The sequence below is a fragment of the Sturnira hondurensis genome, unplaced genomic scaffold (assembly GCF_014824575.4).
Source record: "Sturnira hondurensis isolate 20B ecotype Veracruz unplaced genomic scaffold, ASM1482457v3 Scaffold0014384, whole genome shotgun sequence".
Taxonomy (NCBI): domain Eukaryota; kingdom Metazoa; phylum Chordata; class Mammalia; order Chiroptera; family Phyllostomidae; genus Sturnira; species Sturnira hondurensis.
In genome coordinates this window covers 25,690,964-25,705,972 of record NW_028087015.1, presented here as the reverse complement: position 1 = coordinate 25,705,972, position 15,009 = coordinate 25,690,964, and the positions used below count along the sequence as shown (strand labels likewise).

The window sequence follows — 15,009 nt, the reverse complement described above, 5'->3', positions numbered from 1 at the left end:
ACTATTATTATTGTTACTATTATTATCTCATTTTGCATGTGTTCAGCAGCCAACTAGATTCATTTAACAATTGGTTAGTGTGAAGTACACACAAATAACATTTACATAAATGAGAATGGCTATGTAAAAATATTGTCTTTGGGAAAGCAAATTTACTGAGATGGTGATTACAGCGTATGAAGCTCCAGGCATAGCCATGGTTTCGGGACCATTTCTCTTCCTCGTGCAGTTTTTTATGTCTATTGCCCTCAGAACTAGGAGACAGTGCATTCATGGTGGCAAATGTTATTTCCTATCCTGCAAAACTGGTTTTGTTACAACCTCCTGCTTTGAGTCACTGAAAACTTGCTAAAAATCCTTCTTAGAAGGTAAAAATTTTACTATGTAGCCTCTTCCAAGAGATGGCTTGAGTGAAAGAGGGTAATATTTAGAAAGTAAGGTAATGCTTAACTTTGTGTATTAAAAATTACTTTTAAGTGAGAAAAAATTTAAACATTAGATTGTATTAGTATTGCTCAGGCAACTCTTCAGTATCAGGAAGTACCAGTGATGGTCTCATCGGTACCCCTGCCTCACTGGCACGCCAGGAGTTAAACTCTAGTCAGTTGGACTTTGTTTAATGAGTGTATAAATTGGAAAAAAGTTGTGATTTTTTTGTGTTAAATTTTAGACAGGAATTTTACTTTGAAATGTGATTTGGTTCTTACATATTAGGCGATGAAAATCGGTGATAACATACCTCCATTCAAAATCATGTTCTGTGAATTTTTAAATCTATGGTTTTGTCATTTCATTTGGTACAGAATCTGGAGGTTGTCACAGAGGGTGCTGGTTCATGTTCACATTTATGCTACATTGAAAAGGGAGAGTCATTACTTAGCCTTTGTTTGAATTCCTCAAGTTCCCCACCTGTAACTTGTCTGTTAGTGTGATCCTTTCAATCTATTTATTTTAAAGAAGGTAATTTTGGTTTTTTAAATTTTTTATTTATTTATTTTTAGAGAGAGGAGAATGGAGGGAGAAAGAAAGGGAGAGAAAAATCAATCGGTTGCCTCTCTCACGCCCCCAACTGGGGACCTGGCCCACAACCCAAGCACGTGAGGGAATTGAACTGGTGACCTTTTGGTTCACAGGCTGGCACTCAATCCACTCAGCCACATCACCCAGGGTTCAATCTGTTTTTAGTGGCTCTCTTGTCAAAGATTTATGTAATAAAAAAAACCTATGAAACTTGTGTTTTACAGTACTTCAGTCATCAAAGCTAGGTGTGAGGTTAACAGGGTTATCCCCTGTCTACGTATGGAAGAACTGAGGGCCCAAAAGTGGCACAACACACCCATCCTGTGTAGTGTTACCACCACACTGACCCGGATCCAGAATGCTGAGCCACGTGGTCTTGTGATTAAAATCAGGCAGTTTGCAGAAATTAAATCTAAAACAATTGTCCACTTTCATCTGATGTTAGAAATAACTTATTCACTACTCTTACTCTAATAAAATGTGCTAGAATTTTTTCAGGATTAGTAAACTAGGAATATTTTGTAAAATTAGAGTGTGAAAATTGTCTTACTTATGCTTCAATCCATACTTATTTAGACAGATACTTCTTTTAGTCCAGTTTCAATTTTGATTTTCTAGAGATTATTTTAGCTGATAGAAACTTATTGTAATAAGAATGTGTACTTATGATATTTCTGATGGTATAGGTGGTATAATTATGCTTATATGTGTTTATATGTTTATGTATATACTTGTGTTTTCTCTACTGAGATGGAGAAAAATTTGTTCTGTGTACATAAACCTTTGGTATTGTACTGTCAATTTGGATGTCTACTTGAGTGTGGCAAAGAAGGAAGAATGGGACAACTATAATAGCATAAACAAAAAAATGTTAAAATGCAAAAATAAAATTATTTGAAAACAGAGCTTTAATGTATAAGTAGTTGAGAGAATTACTCTGCAGATTTAAATGAAGCAGCAGAATGAAATACTTAGTTTAGCTTGGAATAACAATGTGAGAATGCATCTACCATACCCACCAAGCCCTTAGAAACTGGGCTTGAAATGACTCTGAGGACATGCCTCTCGTTTTCAGTCATGACACATGACCCCCTAGTTGCCTGTGCTGAATCCGTGCTGAACTATCTGTTCTCTCACAATCTCTCTTCCTCTCTGTATCACTTCCTCTTTCCCTGCCCTTAGTTTTAGAAATACAGTCTTGTATTGTGCTTCATAATTGTTTCTACTCAGCACTTTCAGAAGAAGCAGGTGGATCTTTGTCCGCCACTAGAAATCAAAGATTTTTAAAATTAATATTTATCAAGCAAGTTTATAATAATAAAGATTTTGTATTTTTCACAGTGATCAGAATGTACATAGAAATAGTCCTGATTCCTTCCCGTGTTCTTCTTGCACTGACCCCCAACCTGGAGGCCACTCCCAGAACCTGTGTGAAGTGACCACTGAATGGGAAGTTGATGGAGTTGCTGCCCTACCTACCATCTCCCCACCTCTGGGGGGCAGGGAGCCCTTTACATATGTGTTGGTAAACTTCCCCTCAATTCAGTTCTTCCCAGAGTTCCTCTCTTCATGGGACTAAGATGTTTCCAATACACAGGCAGACACTCCTTCCTGGGTAGTGAGAGCTGACTGGAGATACACAAGTATGATGGCTGCCTTCGTGCAGAAAGTACATTTTTGAATTTTACACCTTCCTTTTGTGGTAGAATTTGAGACTAGCTCTGGTAGAACAAAATCTAGAGCTCACTATTGTTTGATGTTTCTTTTTCATAGTTGGTCACTAAAACAGCAAAAACAGAGGAAAAGAAAAATAGGTTTTTGGTAAGTGATTCCTGAAAAGACAAGTTACTATGTCAACTAATGGAATAAAACCGAAGTATCCACAATAATTTTTTAAGAATGCTGTTTTGTTATAACGATTGCTCAAAATGAACTGTTAGGCAACTCTAAACATCCTCATGAATAATTAAGTTCCTGAAATAAGAGTCAAATAAGCACTCAGTTTTAAGCCATTTCAAGAATGGATTTTGTGGAGCCAATTCCCAAGGGCTTTCTTGAAAATGTGGTCTAACTGCATTCCTGTGAGCAAAGGTCTTTCTTCACTGAGCCCTGGCTTGATGTGTGTATAGTCTCGGATTATGTCCACTGAGCCAGGGCAAAGCACAGGCATTCCAGGATCATTCTTTGGGCTCGGCCAGGGCAGCTTCACCGGTTAAGATCTTCCTGGACACAGTTGGAGTCACTTAGATAATTGTGGAAGTGACTCTAAAAATGCTGTGCAGTAACAAAGAGAAAAATATGGGTGTATTTTCTATAAGCTGAAAACATCTGAATATGGTCATGGTAGTCTTTTAAGCTTCAACAATTTAATATAGCACATACCAGCATTTTGAATTACATATTAATTTCTAATACTAAATTGTGTTTGGAGTTTTAAGATTATAGCTATTTTATAAAATGATTATATTTTCTTCTTCCTTTCTAGGTAACCCATTAACTAAGAATAAATCAAGTGACCCTCAAGGCTGATTAAATTGAACATATGCATAGAAACTTAACTTCTGAGGTGATCTTGAAGGAAGATTTTTATACTGCTCAGAAGAGGCACTCCAGACTCTTATTTCCAAGGGATTTCATGGCTCGTAATCAGCATTTTCCTGAAACCAAGACTTTTAAAGAGTCAGACATGAACTTCCGTGTCATGAAAGGTTCATCAGATTTGGACTGTGTTCAGCTTGTAAAACTGCACTTGCTGAAAGAATCGGAAGTCGCCATCTGAAGAGCTGGTGTTTCCGGGTGATGTCAGAGACACTTGTCTTTTGGGCTCTTGACTCCAAATGTGACTGCTTTTCTTGTTTCTGAAAGTCTCCCAAGTGCACTGGCCTTCTGTCATGGATGTGTTCCTGGGTCTGGTCCTGTGTTCAGTGGCTAGTGGGACTGTATATGGCTTTAGTGACATTTCCTTTACAAATTTCTCCGGCATGGCGTGGACTGAGATAATTTTATTTGTATCCTAACCTTGGAGCTCTGAAAGCCTACTTGTTTTAACATCTTAAAGTCGCTTTTGTTAAAGGAATGGAAAAATATATCCAGTGATAATAATTATTGTTGGCAAGTAATAGTTACCTGAATACATCAATCACATAAGAATGTATAGACTAGCTGACATGTTCCCCCAAGGCTAACACACTACTGCAGCTCTCTGTCAGCTAAATAGGTAGTAGTTAGAACTGAATTACCATTTTCATTATATACTATTTTGTACCTCTAGAGCACTTTCCCTTTCCATTTTTTTTAAGTGGGCTTTTTCTTTTTCCTTTTTATGTTTCCTTCTTTCCTTCAGAGAAATCAGCAGTGAGCAGTCAAGTACTTAGGTAGCCTTCAGTTCAAAAATTGCCAGGGATGCATGTGGGTTTCTGATTTCTTAGCTTGGAAGTTATTTACAATACTTACATTTCTTCGAATTTTTTTAAGCTATCCTTTCTATCTCATTGGAGAAAACTGTCTCTTGCTCAATCCCAATGACTGTTTGAATGCTGTTTGTTCAGTCTGTTGATAAAATTGTTCATTTTCCTCTGTCTAAATATCATAAATGTTTGCTTATAGTTGTCTCATATGAACAATTCCTTAGTTCCGTTTTTGCCCACATTTTTTAGTCATTTTAACATTTGCGGTTTTCAGTTCTACTGGAAAATTTTATAAATATTTAAGGGCCTTAAACATGTATGTACCTTTTTTCCTAAGTTATTACAGAATGTATAATTTTATACTACATTTATTTTGGTTTGTTTATGATGTGAGGGGAGAGAAGAATGGAAATTGCAAAGCTGTTCTGTAATAATGTTGTGTAAACTTAATTTGAAGGAATATAAACAGAGGGATTTTCCGTGTTCTACTCAGACTAATGGGAAGATACTTTAGAAATCATCCTATTAGTGTTCCATTATGTAAGAGAAGGCGTGGACGTCCTTTGTATTCCTGAAACTCACGACATGGGCAATTAGGTATATGTTGGTTTCCACCTTGGAGGCTGAGACAGCCTGGAGACCACTGGTCTGTTAGTTGGTAGCAACTTTCAAAGACTGATACATTACCTAGAATCTTTCTGGGCAGAACAATTAAAAGTGTTAAAATTTGTTAGAAATTAAATTTGTAAAGAATGCTTTTGACACTGAACTAACGTATACTGCCCTATGGGTCAATGAAATGACTTCCTCCTTTCATTTTAATTATGCATAAAACTAATTAGATGGTTCACATGGATTTTGCAATGGTTCAATACTGTATGAACTCAAAGACAGGAATACCAGTTGTGCTGGAGTTTCTGCATTAATTATATCACTAGTATACTCGGAACAAAGGAAAAAAACATTATTTTGGAAATGATGAATTTGCCCTAGGTTTGTTTGAAATTATAGATCATGCCTCTCATTTATTAAACTATGTCCTTTCAAACAACACTGAAAATTCTGTATTATATATAAGTGTATATCATGCATATCAATAGAAAAAATAAATGGAATTTCAAATATACTAATTAGATTATCCCCAATAGATTAATGTTGTGACTATTCAGAAAAGGTTAATAAAATTGGGATATAAAATGGACTCTCTTTCATGAACTATATTTGGAGACTGTTTTCTAGTGTTTTATTTTAAAAGCACCAGTTACAATTGAGGAAAACCTCTGAATTCATGTGGAAACTGACACAAATTCTTCTATCTTTCAAAATAAAAAATCCATGGCAAATCTTGCCATTTACACAGGTGTCAATATTTGATAGCTTAAGATTCACAAGAAGTTAAGAAAATAGCACAGGGACTCTGAGTACCCTTCTCTCTCATCCCCCAGTAATGACATCTTATAAAACCATAGTATCATCAACCAAGGGTTTGATGTTGGTACAATAATACTGTTAACTCAAATACAAACCTTATTCCTATTTCACCAGTTTTCACATGTGCTTTATATGTGCTTATGAGTGTGCATGTGCTCTTATCCTTTTTGAGTAACTTAGTACCTAGCCACTGTAGTATGCCATGGTGTGGGTCAGGGCATGAAAGTATGCATCAATGAGTAACTAACTCATTGGTCTGTGATAACTTTTTGAGGTTCTCTGTTTTTGGAATAACATCTTATAGCTTTATTTTACTTTATATTCATATATCGTGTTGCCTTAACATAAAAACTTCCAGTTTTAATGCAAGGCAGTACATTTTATGATTTTAAGTTTGATATCAGGTGGTTTTAATAGATAGGAGAAGATCTAAGAATTTGTGTCTTTGGTTGAGTGATCCTCTTCTTTATTTGCATGGGCAAGTCCTTTGCTACTATACAAGACTATACAGGTGAACTGTGACTTGATGATGCACGATAGCGAATAGCGTAATAATGAAATTAGACTTTATAAAAGTTTTAATTCCTCACTTTATAGATGATACATCAACCTGAAAAAGCAATATATCCAAAGATATCAAATAGCATTTTTCATCATCCAGCCCTTTCTCATTTTGGCTCACTCCGTGTGAGAGAATCAGACTGACAGCAGACACTTCGCTTCAAGAACCTGAAAAGTTGGAGAGACACGTACTGGCCCTCTCCTGCTCCTTGTACCCACACAAAGAACTCAGAGCACGACTACCTGTATCAAGGTAAGAGCTGGCCTGTCTGCCTTCCTTTTCTTCTGTTCTTCCTTTCTCCCTACCTTCCTTTCATTTAGTTTTGTGTGTAAAATGCTTTGAAAAAGAGTATAGGTAGCACATTGCTTCTTCATTGCATTGACTTGTACTGTGTGACACTGTAAAAAGTACTGTAGTGTACAATTATCTGACATTTACTGCACCATCATTAAATTCTTATCAGGCACAAGCATATGAGATATTTGACTGTATTGAATTTTGGAGTTAGCTGAAATTTAGCTTTAAAAATGGGCTTTAAATTCAGTTCAGTAGATATTTTTCAGTTCCCTACTGGTTGAAATTTAAATTAGTTAAAGATTCTAAAAGTTATCCATGTACTAGTCTACCACCTAAGATTCTCTTAATCTGAGATTAGAGTCTGGGCATGGGTGCTATGCTAATAGCACCAATAGAAAGTGGGTACACGGAAAACTTATAAATATTTCATATTTCTTTTGACTTTTTTCACATATGATTTTCTTCATTATATTTTAAATTACTAAATAGTATGGACTATGTCTTAAGTATTTTTTTCTGGAATGTTCTGTTATACAAAATGGTTGAACTTTATTCTGTAAGTTATATGAGCAGGGCAATGCATGTCTAAAGTTGTGTTTTATAGATTTTAGCAAAAAATGTGACTGAAAGTCATAAGAGAGACTGTGAGCTTGAAGAAAAATGAGTGAGGACTAAATCCAGGGAAGAGCTAATGTGGGCCTGAGATGGGCTATATTACTCTGAGGAGGATGTGAAACAACAGGTATCAATCCTGGTTGCAATTTACATTAGTTGAAGATACTAAAAGTTATCCATGCACTAATCTACCCTGTAAGATTCTCTTAGTCTGGGATTAGAGTCTGGGCATGGGTATGTTTTTGAAAGCTCTCCAGGTGATTCTAATGTGTTTCTAGGGTTAAGAACCACTGATTAGGTTTCACCAAGGTGGAAATCAGGAGTTGGGTGAAAAGATTAGATGAGTGGAAAGGAGATAGGAAGAAAACTCGGGAAGGTTCTGAACCTATTAAAATGGAACAACAGTTTCAGTTAAGATAAAACCTGACTGTAAAACAAACTGAGTGACAAATGGAGAAAATGAGTTTATTTTTTAAGCATATTGAGTTTAAAGTGCCAATGATATGTTCAAAAAAGTCGTGTCAGATAAGTGAACAGGTTTCATTTGATTTGTAATGAGAGATTATAGTTGGTCTAGAAAAGAGCAGTTTCAATGAAGTGCTTATTGTAAAACTGAGATTTCAGTGGGTAGGAGAATGGATGACAGATTTGAAAGTAGAAATAGCTCAGGTGGACTTCTTGTTCACTGGGGATTGAGAAAGAAAAGTAGGGTAGTGGTTATGTAGGGGAGGCAGAATTGAAAGAGTGGAATTTTTTTAATATAGGAGAAACAAGTAAATGCTAATATATGCTGCAAAGGAGAGAGAAGAATGGGATTAAAAATTCAGAAGTGAAAAAACATTGATGAAGGCAGGGGTGTCAAACTCATTTTTACTGGGGTCCACATCAGTCTTGCAGTTGCCTTCAAAGGACTAAATGTGATTTCAACTCAACAGTCACCGAGTCGTTACATTTATACAGCCCTAAAATTATTATTCCTTGTAGTATAAGGAATATGCAGGACCAAATCCTATAGAAAATCTACTGGGACGTGAACAACGAAGAGGCGCTTGATGTGCAGGTCTTTCTCTGGGGGCTTTCCACAGAGCGGGGTTGGCATGTGTTAGACCCTGAGCCAGGGAGTGGTCATGGGGGTTGATTAGTCCCTGAGTGAGTTTCCGCTTGTACCAACAAGTGAGACTTACAAAGTTAATTATTCCAAGATCACAAGTAAGATAAATAGAAAAATTAACTTAGTATCTCAGTTTCCTTATTTATAAAATCAAAATACCTCACAGGATTGTTTTGAATAATTAATGAATACATATAAAGTGCTTAGCATCGTATCTAGCACATAGTAAATATTTACTAAATGATGGTTCTTCAGCTATGAAAGATGTCACAGTTCTGTTTGCTCTGCAGTCATGTAAAATCATAGTGATAGAAAATAATATATGATATAAAAGGAGTTGGACCCTGCTGGTATAAGTGTTAAATAGAAGAAGAAAGTATAGAGGCATTACATTTAAATTATCTATTTTTTCTCCCTAAAATTGAGTGGCTACAGGTAGGTAAAAGAGCAACCTTACTGACAGGCTAAGTACACACACACATAAATATAAATATAAATATATAAATATATATATATATTTGTATATATTTCTGACAGGACAGGACAGAATGGATTATAGGATGAGCACAAGGATTTGGCAGAAAATGAGAAAATGATGAAGAAAGTGACAAATGAATATCATCTTGGAAGAAGAAGAAATAGGTGGGGTGGGAGTATTCAGTGGAAGCATTAGTGTGGGTGAAATAACATTTCTTCTGTGAGACAAATGAACACAGATGAGTGAAGTAAAGAGAAATTTAAAATTGAGGCCCAGGGAAGTGGTGCTAGGGGTCTAGGGTGAGGAATAAGGAGAGATCCGTTAATTCAGTAACAAATATTTTTATTCTCCTTCCATGTGCCAAGAAATGTGTTAGATGCAGGAAAAAATATTAAATGGCAAGCTTTACCTACTTCCCAAGTGATACCCTTCTGGTATTTAGCTTAAGAATCTTCAAATAAATGCCCCAGATCACTGAGGTAGAGTAGCAGTTAGAGAGAGAGAGAGAAGCAGCTGAAAGTATAATGGGGAAATGGAAGAACAAGTAGGTCCAATACTTCCCAAACAAGCCTATGGATTTGATGAGGGTGGGCCATATTAATAATTAGAACCTCATTAATGCCTGAGTATGCTATAGAAGGGCTTTAAGAACTAGTTTATGTTTTTTATTAAGGGTTTATGTTTGATTTTTAATTTCAAATGGGGTGTTCTGTTATTGTGTTTGTTCATAAAGAGAAGACTTGTTAGTGTGTGTATCAGTTCCCCACGGCTATGTAATACACAACTCCAAAAACAGCAACATAAAATCACAATCCTCAATTATTGCTCCCCAGTCGGCTTGGGGGTTCTGCTCTTCTTGGTTGGCGGGGCTCACACCTGTGTCTACTGGGAGCCATGGCTGGGCAGGTAGTGCTGAATTGGTCTGGACTTTCTCACACATGTCTGGGGTATCTGACTGAAAGCTGATTGCAGATGATCTAAGCTGGAACAACTGGGCTACTACCAAGTGGTGTCCCCCCCCCGACAAGGTTGGCTTGTTCTCATAGCAGAGGAGGCAAGATGTTGAGAGAATGAAAACAGGCTCAGAAGACAGGCTCAGGCTCGTAACTGACACACGCTCACTTAGCTACATTCTCTGGCTGTTAAGTCACAAAGCTAGCTCAGGTGCTGGGGGTGGGAAAAGACTCCCTGCCTCTTGATGACATTTAGGTACAAGAAAGAAATAGAAAATGAAGCCATTTTCCAATCACTTACCACTAGTGACTTTTACTAGTTTTGCTCAATACAATATAAAATTCAGTGCAAACTTTGCCTGCTTATCCAAGTACTATTTTCAATCCTATTATGATTTTGATACACGTCAACTCTAAATTCTTCAATGGTTCCCCATTGTCCTCACATGGAACTCATACCCTGTATCAGAGATGAATGGCATTCCGCCATCTGACCCCTGCTCACTTCTTCATGCCCCCAATGCCCACACAGGGCCACTCACCCTGTCACACCCAAGTCCTTGTTTGTAGTTCTTAGAACGTCCTTGCTTCTGCAAACACTTTTGTCTCTGAAGCTGGACTAGCCTTTATCTTATCTCAGCTTTCCCAATCAGCTCTTTCTCGTACATGTAAGTTTAAATTATTAAACTCTATTAATAGTTCCACCATAAAGTAGATACACATTGAGATGTAATAAGATTATTATTGGTAAAATAGTTTCAAAACAGTCTTTCTAAAATCATACTGTTAAGAAAGACTTAGTTCAGAATTCAAAGATTAGGTTTTACTAAATATTTAACTTTTGCTGTATATACTTTCTGTTGATATTTTATAGTTGAATTGAAAACATTTTACATAGATTCTTTTTTAAAGCTGCTTGTGAGGAAATCTGTATTCCACTCTGAAGTCCTCTTTTTGTTTGTAAAATTATGTAAGGCAGAAAAAATACCTTAGTTTTTCTTCAGAAGGCTTGTCTTGGCCAAGTCTCCTCTGACACCCACAGGTGGACTTAGGTGACTTTTCTCTAAGCATGGTTCCCAATGCTGCCCTTTGCAGTGCTTACTTGTCTGCTGTCTAGCAGCTTCTGCAGTTCTAGTCTTTTCCTCTCTGTAATCTGAGGAGTCCCTGGAGTGCAGCAGGCAACCAAGACATCGCTTACTAAATGCATCATTTCATGATTTAAATGCGCTACACAGGCATGCTAACTAGTAACCAAGTTTGCTTCTTGTTGACTGACATATTCCTCACCCTGAAAAGCTGAGAGTCAGCTTCTAGAAAACATTATGACAAATGGAACATGACTGTGATTAGTAGTGGAAATGTCACGTGAATCTTTTTTGGTTTTCTGGCTGATAGTTTAATCTCTTGTGCTATGCATCAGAAAATGTCATAGCTAAACAATCTGAGGGATTAAATGGCTTCTCCTAATTTGCATGCTGGTAAGTAGCAGAAAGGTACAATCTAATCACTGTTGTTAGTCTTTGCTCAAGCATTCTCATGGAAGACATCATCTTTCATTTAAGAAAACACAAAATTTTGAAACCATAGGAAACATACTTAAATTACAATTTTAAAGTTGTTTGTTCTGCAATATATAAATAACTTACTGCTATTTCATTCTCAGACATTTCAGTTATTTTACTAAAAATCGCAATAACATTGGTCAACTTTTATTTTCACTTTCAATGTTTTATTTGTGAATTTCTTCTCTAACTTTTACAAAACTGATTTTAAAAATGTTTTAATTCTATGGTGTTTCTTCATGATAGCTAATAATGTATGTTGCCAATGTCTCTAAACACTACTTAAGACACTTAAATATTTTTGTTGGCTTAATTACTTCTTGTAGCATTCCTGATGATGTTATGTAACTTATTTGACCCTCATCATTTCACCTCTGGCTAACCCTTAAGCCTCTTTTCTTGCCTGGTAATTTCTACTTCATTTTCCAAAGTTAGAATGGCCCATTTTCTTTTTTAGAAGACTCATTACAGTATCCAGTTTCAAAGAGAACCGCTGAGCAGTTGTAAAGGGAGGGTGTGAGATATCTCTTTGTATCTCTTGCAGGTTTACTGAGAAGGAATACTTGAGAATGTATTATAGATAATTACTTCACAAAGAGCTTTGAAAAAAACCCAATTACAAGATTTCTAATTTAAGTGGAAAAATGGGAAAAAAAGTTTCAGGCTCACATAAATGTAATATGCACTTTTGCAGACTGCCCAGTCCATCTTGGAAGTTCAGCTATGGGAGGACTTTGTAACAGCACCCTGTAACACGATTCCACGGATAGCATTATGATGAATCTCCTGTGTGTGTTCGTTTAATTTCAGGGGTTGCTGCACTAAACAATAAACCAAATTTGAGAGGCTGAGTCTAGATATATCTTGTCACTTTCTTCCCCGGTCAGTTCAATCAAATGTCATTCTATTCCATTGAATATGGACAGCATGAATTTTCAAGTGAGAGAAAATTCAACCTGAGTGACAGATTTCCTCCTAAAGTTACTTTTGTTTGATTTCATTTTTGTTCATCTTTGCTGTGAAACTGCACAATGAAATGGAAATTGGGACATCAATTTCTGCAGCTGCTTGCTGCTTCTGACTTAGGTTTTTGGATCAGGGAAACTAGTCGCTTCGTATGTGCCTCATGGGGTGGGACCAGCTGGGCTCTGCAGTTCCGGGGAGCACCATTTACGTACACCACCACGTGAGTGTTGGCCCCCAGAGCTGTGTCACATGCCTCTGGCCCAGCTGTGCACAGAAGCTCTGCTGAGTTTCCCCATGTGAAAGGGTATCTGCCCCCTGCTTGGTTTCAAAGCAGTATAGAGAATACGAGGGACAAAAGTTTTTGATTTATGATTTAGGTGCTCTATGAAGGCATTATTACATGAAGGCATTGAAGGGAATTGGACCATGAACTTGATAAGGCGTGACCTTAAATGAACAAATTACTTAACCTCGTGGAACCTCAATTTTCTTATCTGTGAAAGATAAATAATATCTCGCTGCCCAGTACTACTGGAGAGATTAAGTGAAAGACCGGTTAATTCTCTGCAAAGTTAAATCAGCTAGGCAAATATGTTCTAATATTATTATCATCATTAGAATATGCCAGAGAAGACACACAGTCCTTGTTGCTTTGGTGAAATCCATCTAACAGTTTTTTATCAGTGACAGCTCTAACGTTAAAAGTCACGTCACACTGTGGTTCTTATAAGTTTTTAATATTGTAACATATGGAAACACACTGTCTTTGAAATGTTCATCGGTTTAAGTGAACGTTGCATTTGCGGGGCATTTTTATGCTAGCCTGAGCATTGAATTATATTTGACCTTCTCCCAATTATAAGTGAGATTATTTTTCTTTAAAAGGTCATCTTTAAATCAGTTAGCAGTATTGTTTTAAAGACAAAACTAAAATGACAGCTTGTTTTATTTCACAAGCAAGTATTTGCTTCACAAACATTTACTTGCATACATATGTTATGCACAGTTTTAAGCCCTTTACAAACTTTAATTCATTTAATCCTCATAGACTCTTCATGTAGCAGGTACTATTATTGTCTGTGTTTTGCGTAATGGGAAGCTGAAGCTGCAGTGGTTAAATAACTTGCCCAGGTCACATAGCTAGTAAGTGGTCGAGCAGAGTTCCTAGATGAGAACACACTGCCTTTTTGTGCCCAAACCAACCCGTATTTTTTCAGTCTGTGGAGATGAAGTCGCATTTACTGTCCCTGGTCTTCAGTGCTTCTACATTATTCACAATCACTCGATAATCGGCATTCGAGAACTTGGTGCTGCAGTCTCCTAACTGTCTCAGTAATTCTGAGAGATGGTCTGTGGGAAATGCTGGCCTGAGTCCACTAAAGGTCTCCCTGCATACGCTTCTGATGCCTTGTTGTTTCCGTTAATTAACCCTTGGCCTTCAAGAGTGGTTCTTTGGGGGAGAGTAGGCAGAAGTAAAATAGGAATTAAGGAAAGATTATTATATTTTAAAACACAGCTACTACAACACTAGACCTTTAATTTATTTGATTTTATTGGGTTGGCCAAAAAGTTCATTTAGTTTGTTCCATATGGTAGCTCTAGTAGTGCTTAGTTGTCCTTAACATCATTGGAAACAATTTTGTTAGATTGTATTGTGACAGCTGTCATATCAGTGTGCATTTAAAATAACATCAAAATTGGTGAATTTTTGTGCAGCTGTTTTAACATTGAAGATGGAAGAAGATACGCAACATTTTTGGCATAGTATGCTTTATTATTTCAAAAAAGGTAAAAACACAACTGAAAAGCCAAAAAAGATTTATGCAGTGTATGGGGAAGGTGCTGTGACTGATCGAACATGTCAAGAGTTGTTTGCCAAGTTCCTTGGTACTATTGACATTTTGGCCATATGTTTTTGCTGTGGTGCAGGTCCTATGCATCTGAAAAGGTTTGGCAGCATCCTTGGCTTCTACTCACTAAAAGCCAATAGCGGGAAATAGCTCACATGCTCAAAATATCCAAATCAATGAAGTTATTGCTAAAAGTGAAAGCATATGTTTTTTATTTTACAGAAAATACTCAACAGACTTTTTGGCCAACCCAGTATTTGATAACCACAGTCATACGAGGGTGTGTAGTAATCACTGTGAATTTACAGGGGGCCTGAATTCAGAGATATAAGCATCTTGGGACTATAAAATCAGTTAAGTGAAAGAGCTGAATTCCAAATCTAGTTCTTTACAGACTCCAAAATACTTATACTTTCCTTTATATTTTGCAGCATCCACTCAAGCACCATTTAACATACCAGCTCTCACCAAAACAGATACAGTTTGGTTTTCTCTGTAAGAAAAATTCAAGAGGTTATTTTGTTTCCCAAGAATTTCCTTTGTGTCCCAGTTTTTGATGTCCACTTAAATGTATACAAATCTGTACTATACAAATCTTTACTGACCTCATCTTTTGCACATATCTTTTATTTATTTATTTTTGCTTTCTCTTTTGTGGACATGCAGTGGTTGTTCACACTGCAGGAGAGTGCACCAGTGGCAGCCGGTCGGTGCAAGGGAGACACATAGGGCTTTTTATTTTTAAGTAATTGTAACT

General features: G+C 36.7%; 1 protein-coding gene and 1 long non-coding RNA gene across 2 annotated transcripts in view; one reads left to right on the top strand and one right to left on the bottom strand.

The window, feature by feature from the left end:
- Positions 1-5,628, top strand: part of TAFA2 (TAFA chemokine like family member 2) — a 443,544-nt gene extending 437,916 nt beyond the window's left edge. The window contains exon 5 of the mRNA XM_037063049.1: positions 3,506-5,628. Coding sequence (XP_036918944.1) covers positions 3,506-3,517 — 12 coding nt within the window. The 3' untranslated portion in view covers positions 3,518-5,628. The remainder of the gene's footprint in view (positions 1-3,505) is intronic.
- The window catches only part of LOC118998712 (uncharacterized), a 215,077-nt gene that overhangs the window by 120,286 nt on the left and 79,782 nt on the right, over positions 1-15,009 (bottom strand). The gene's annotated exons all lie outside the window — the stretch shown is intronic.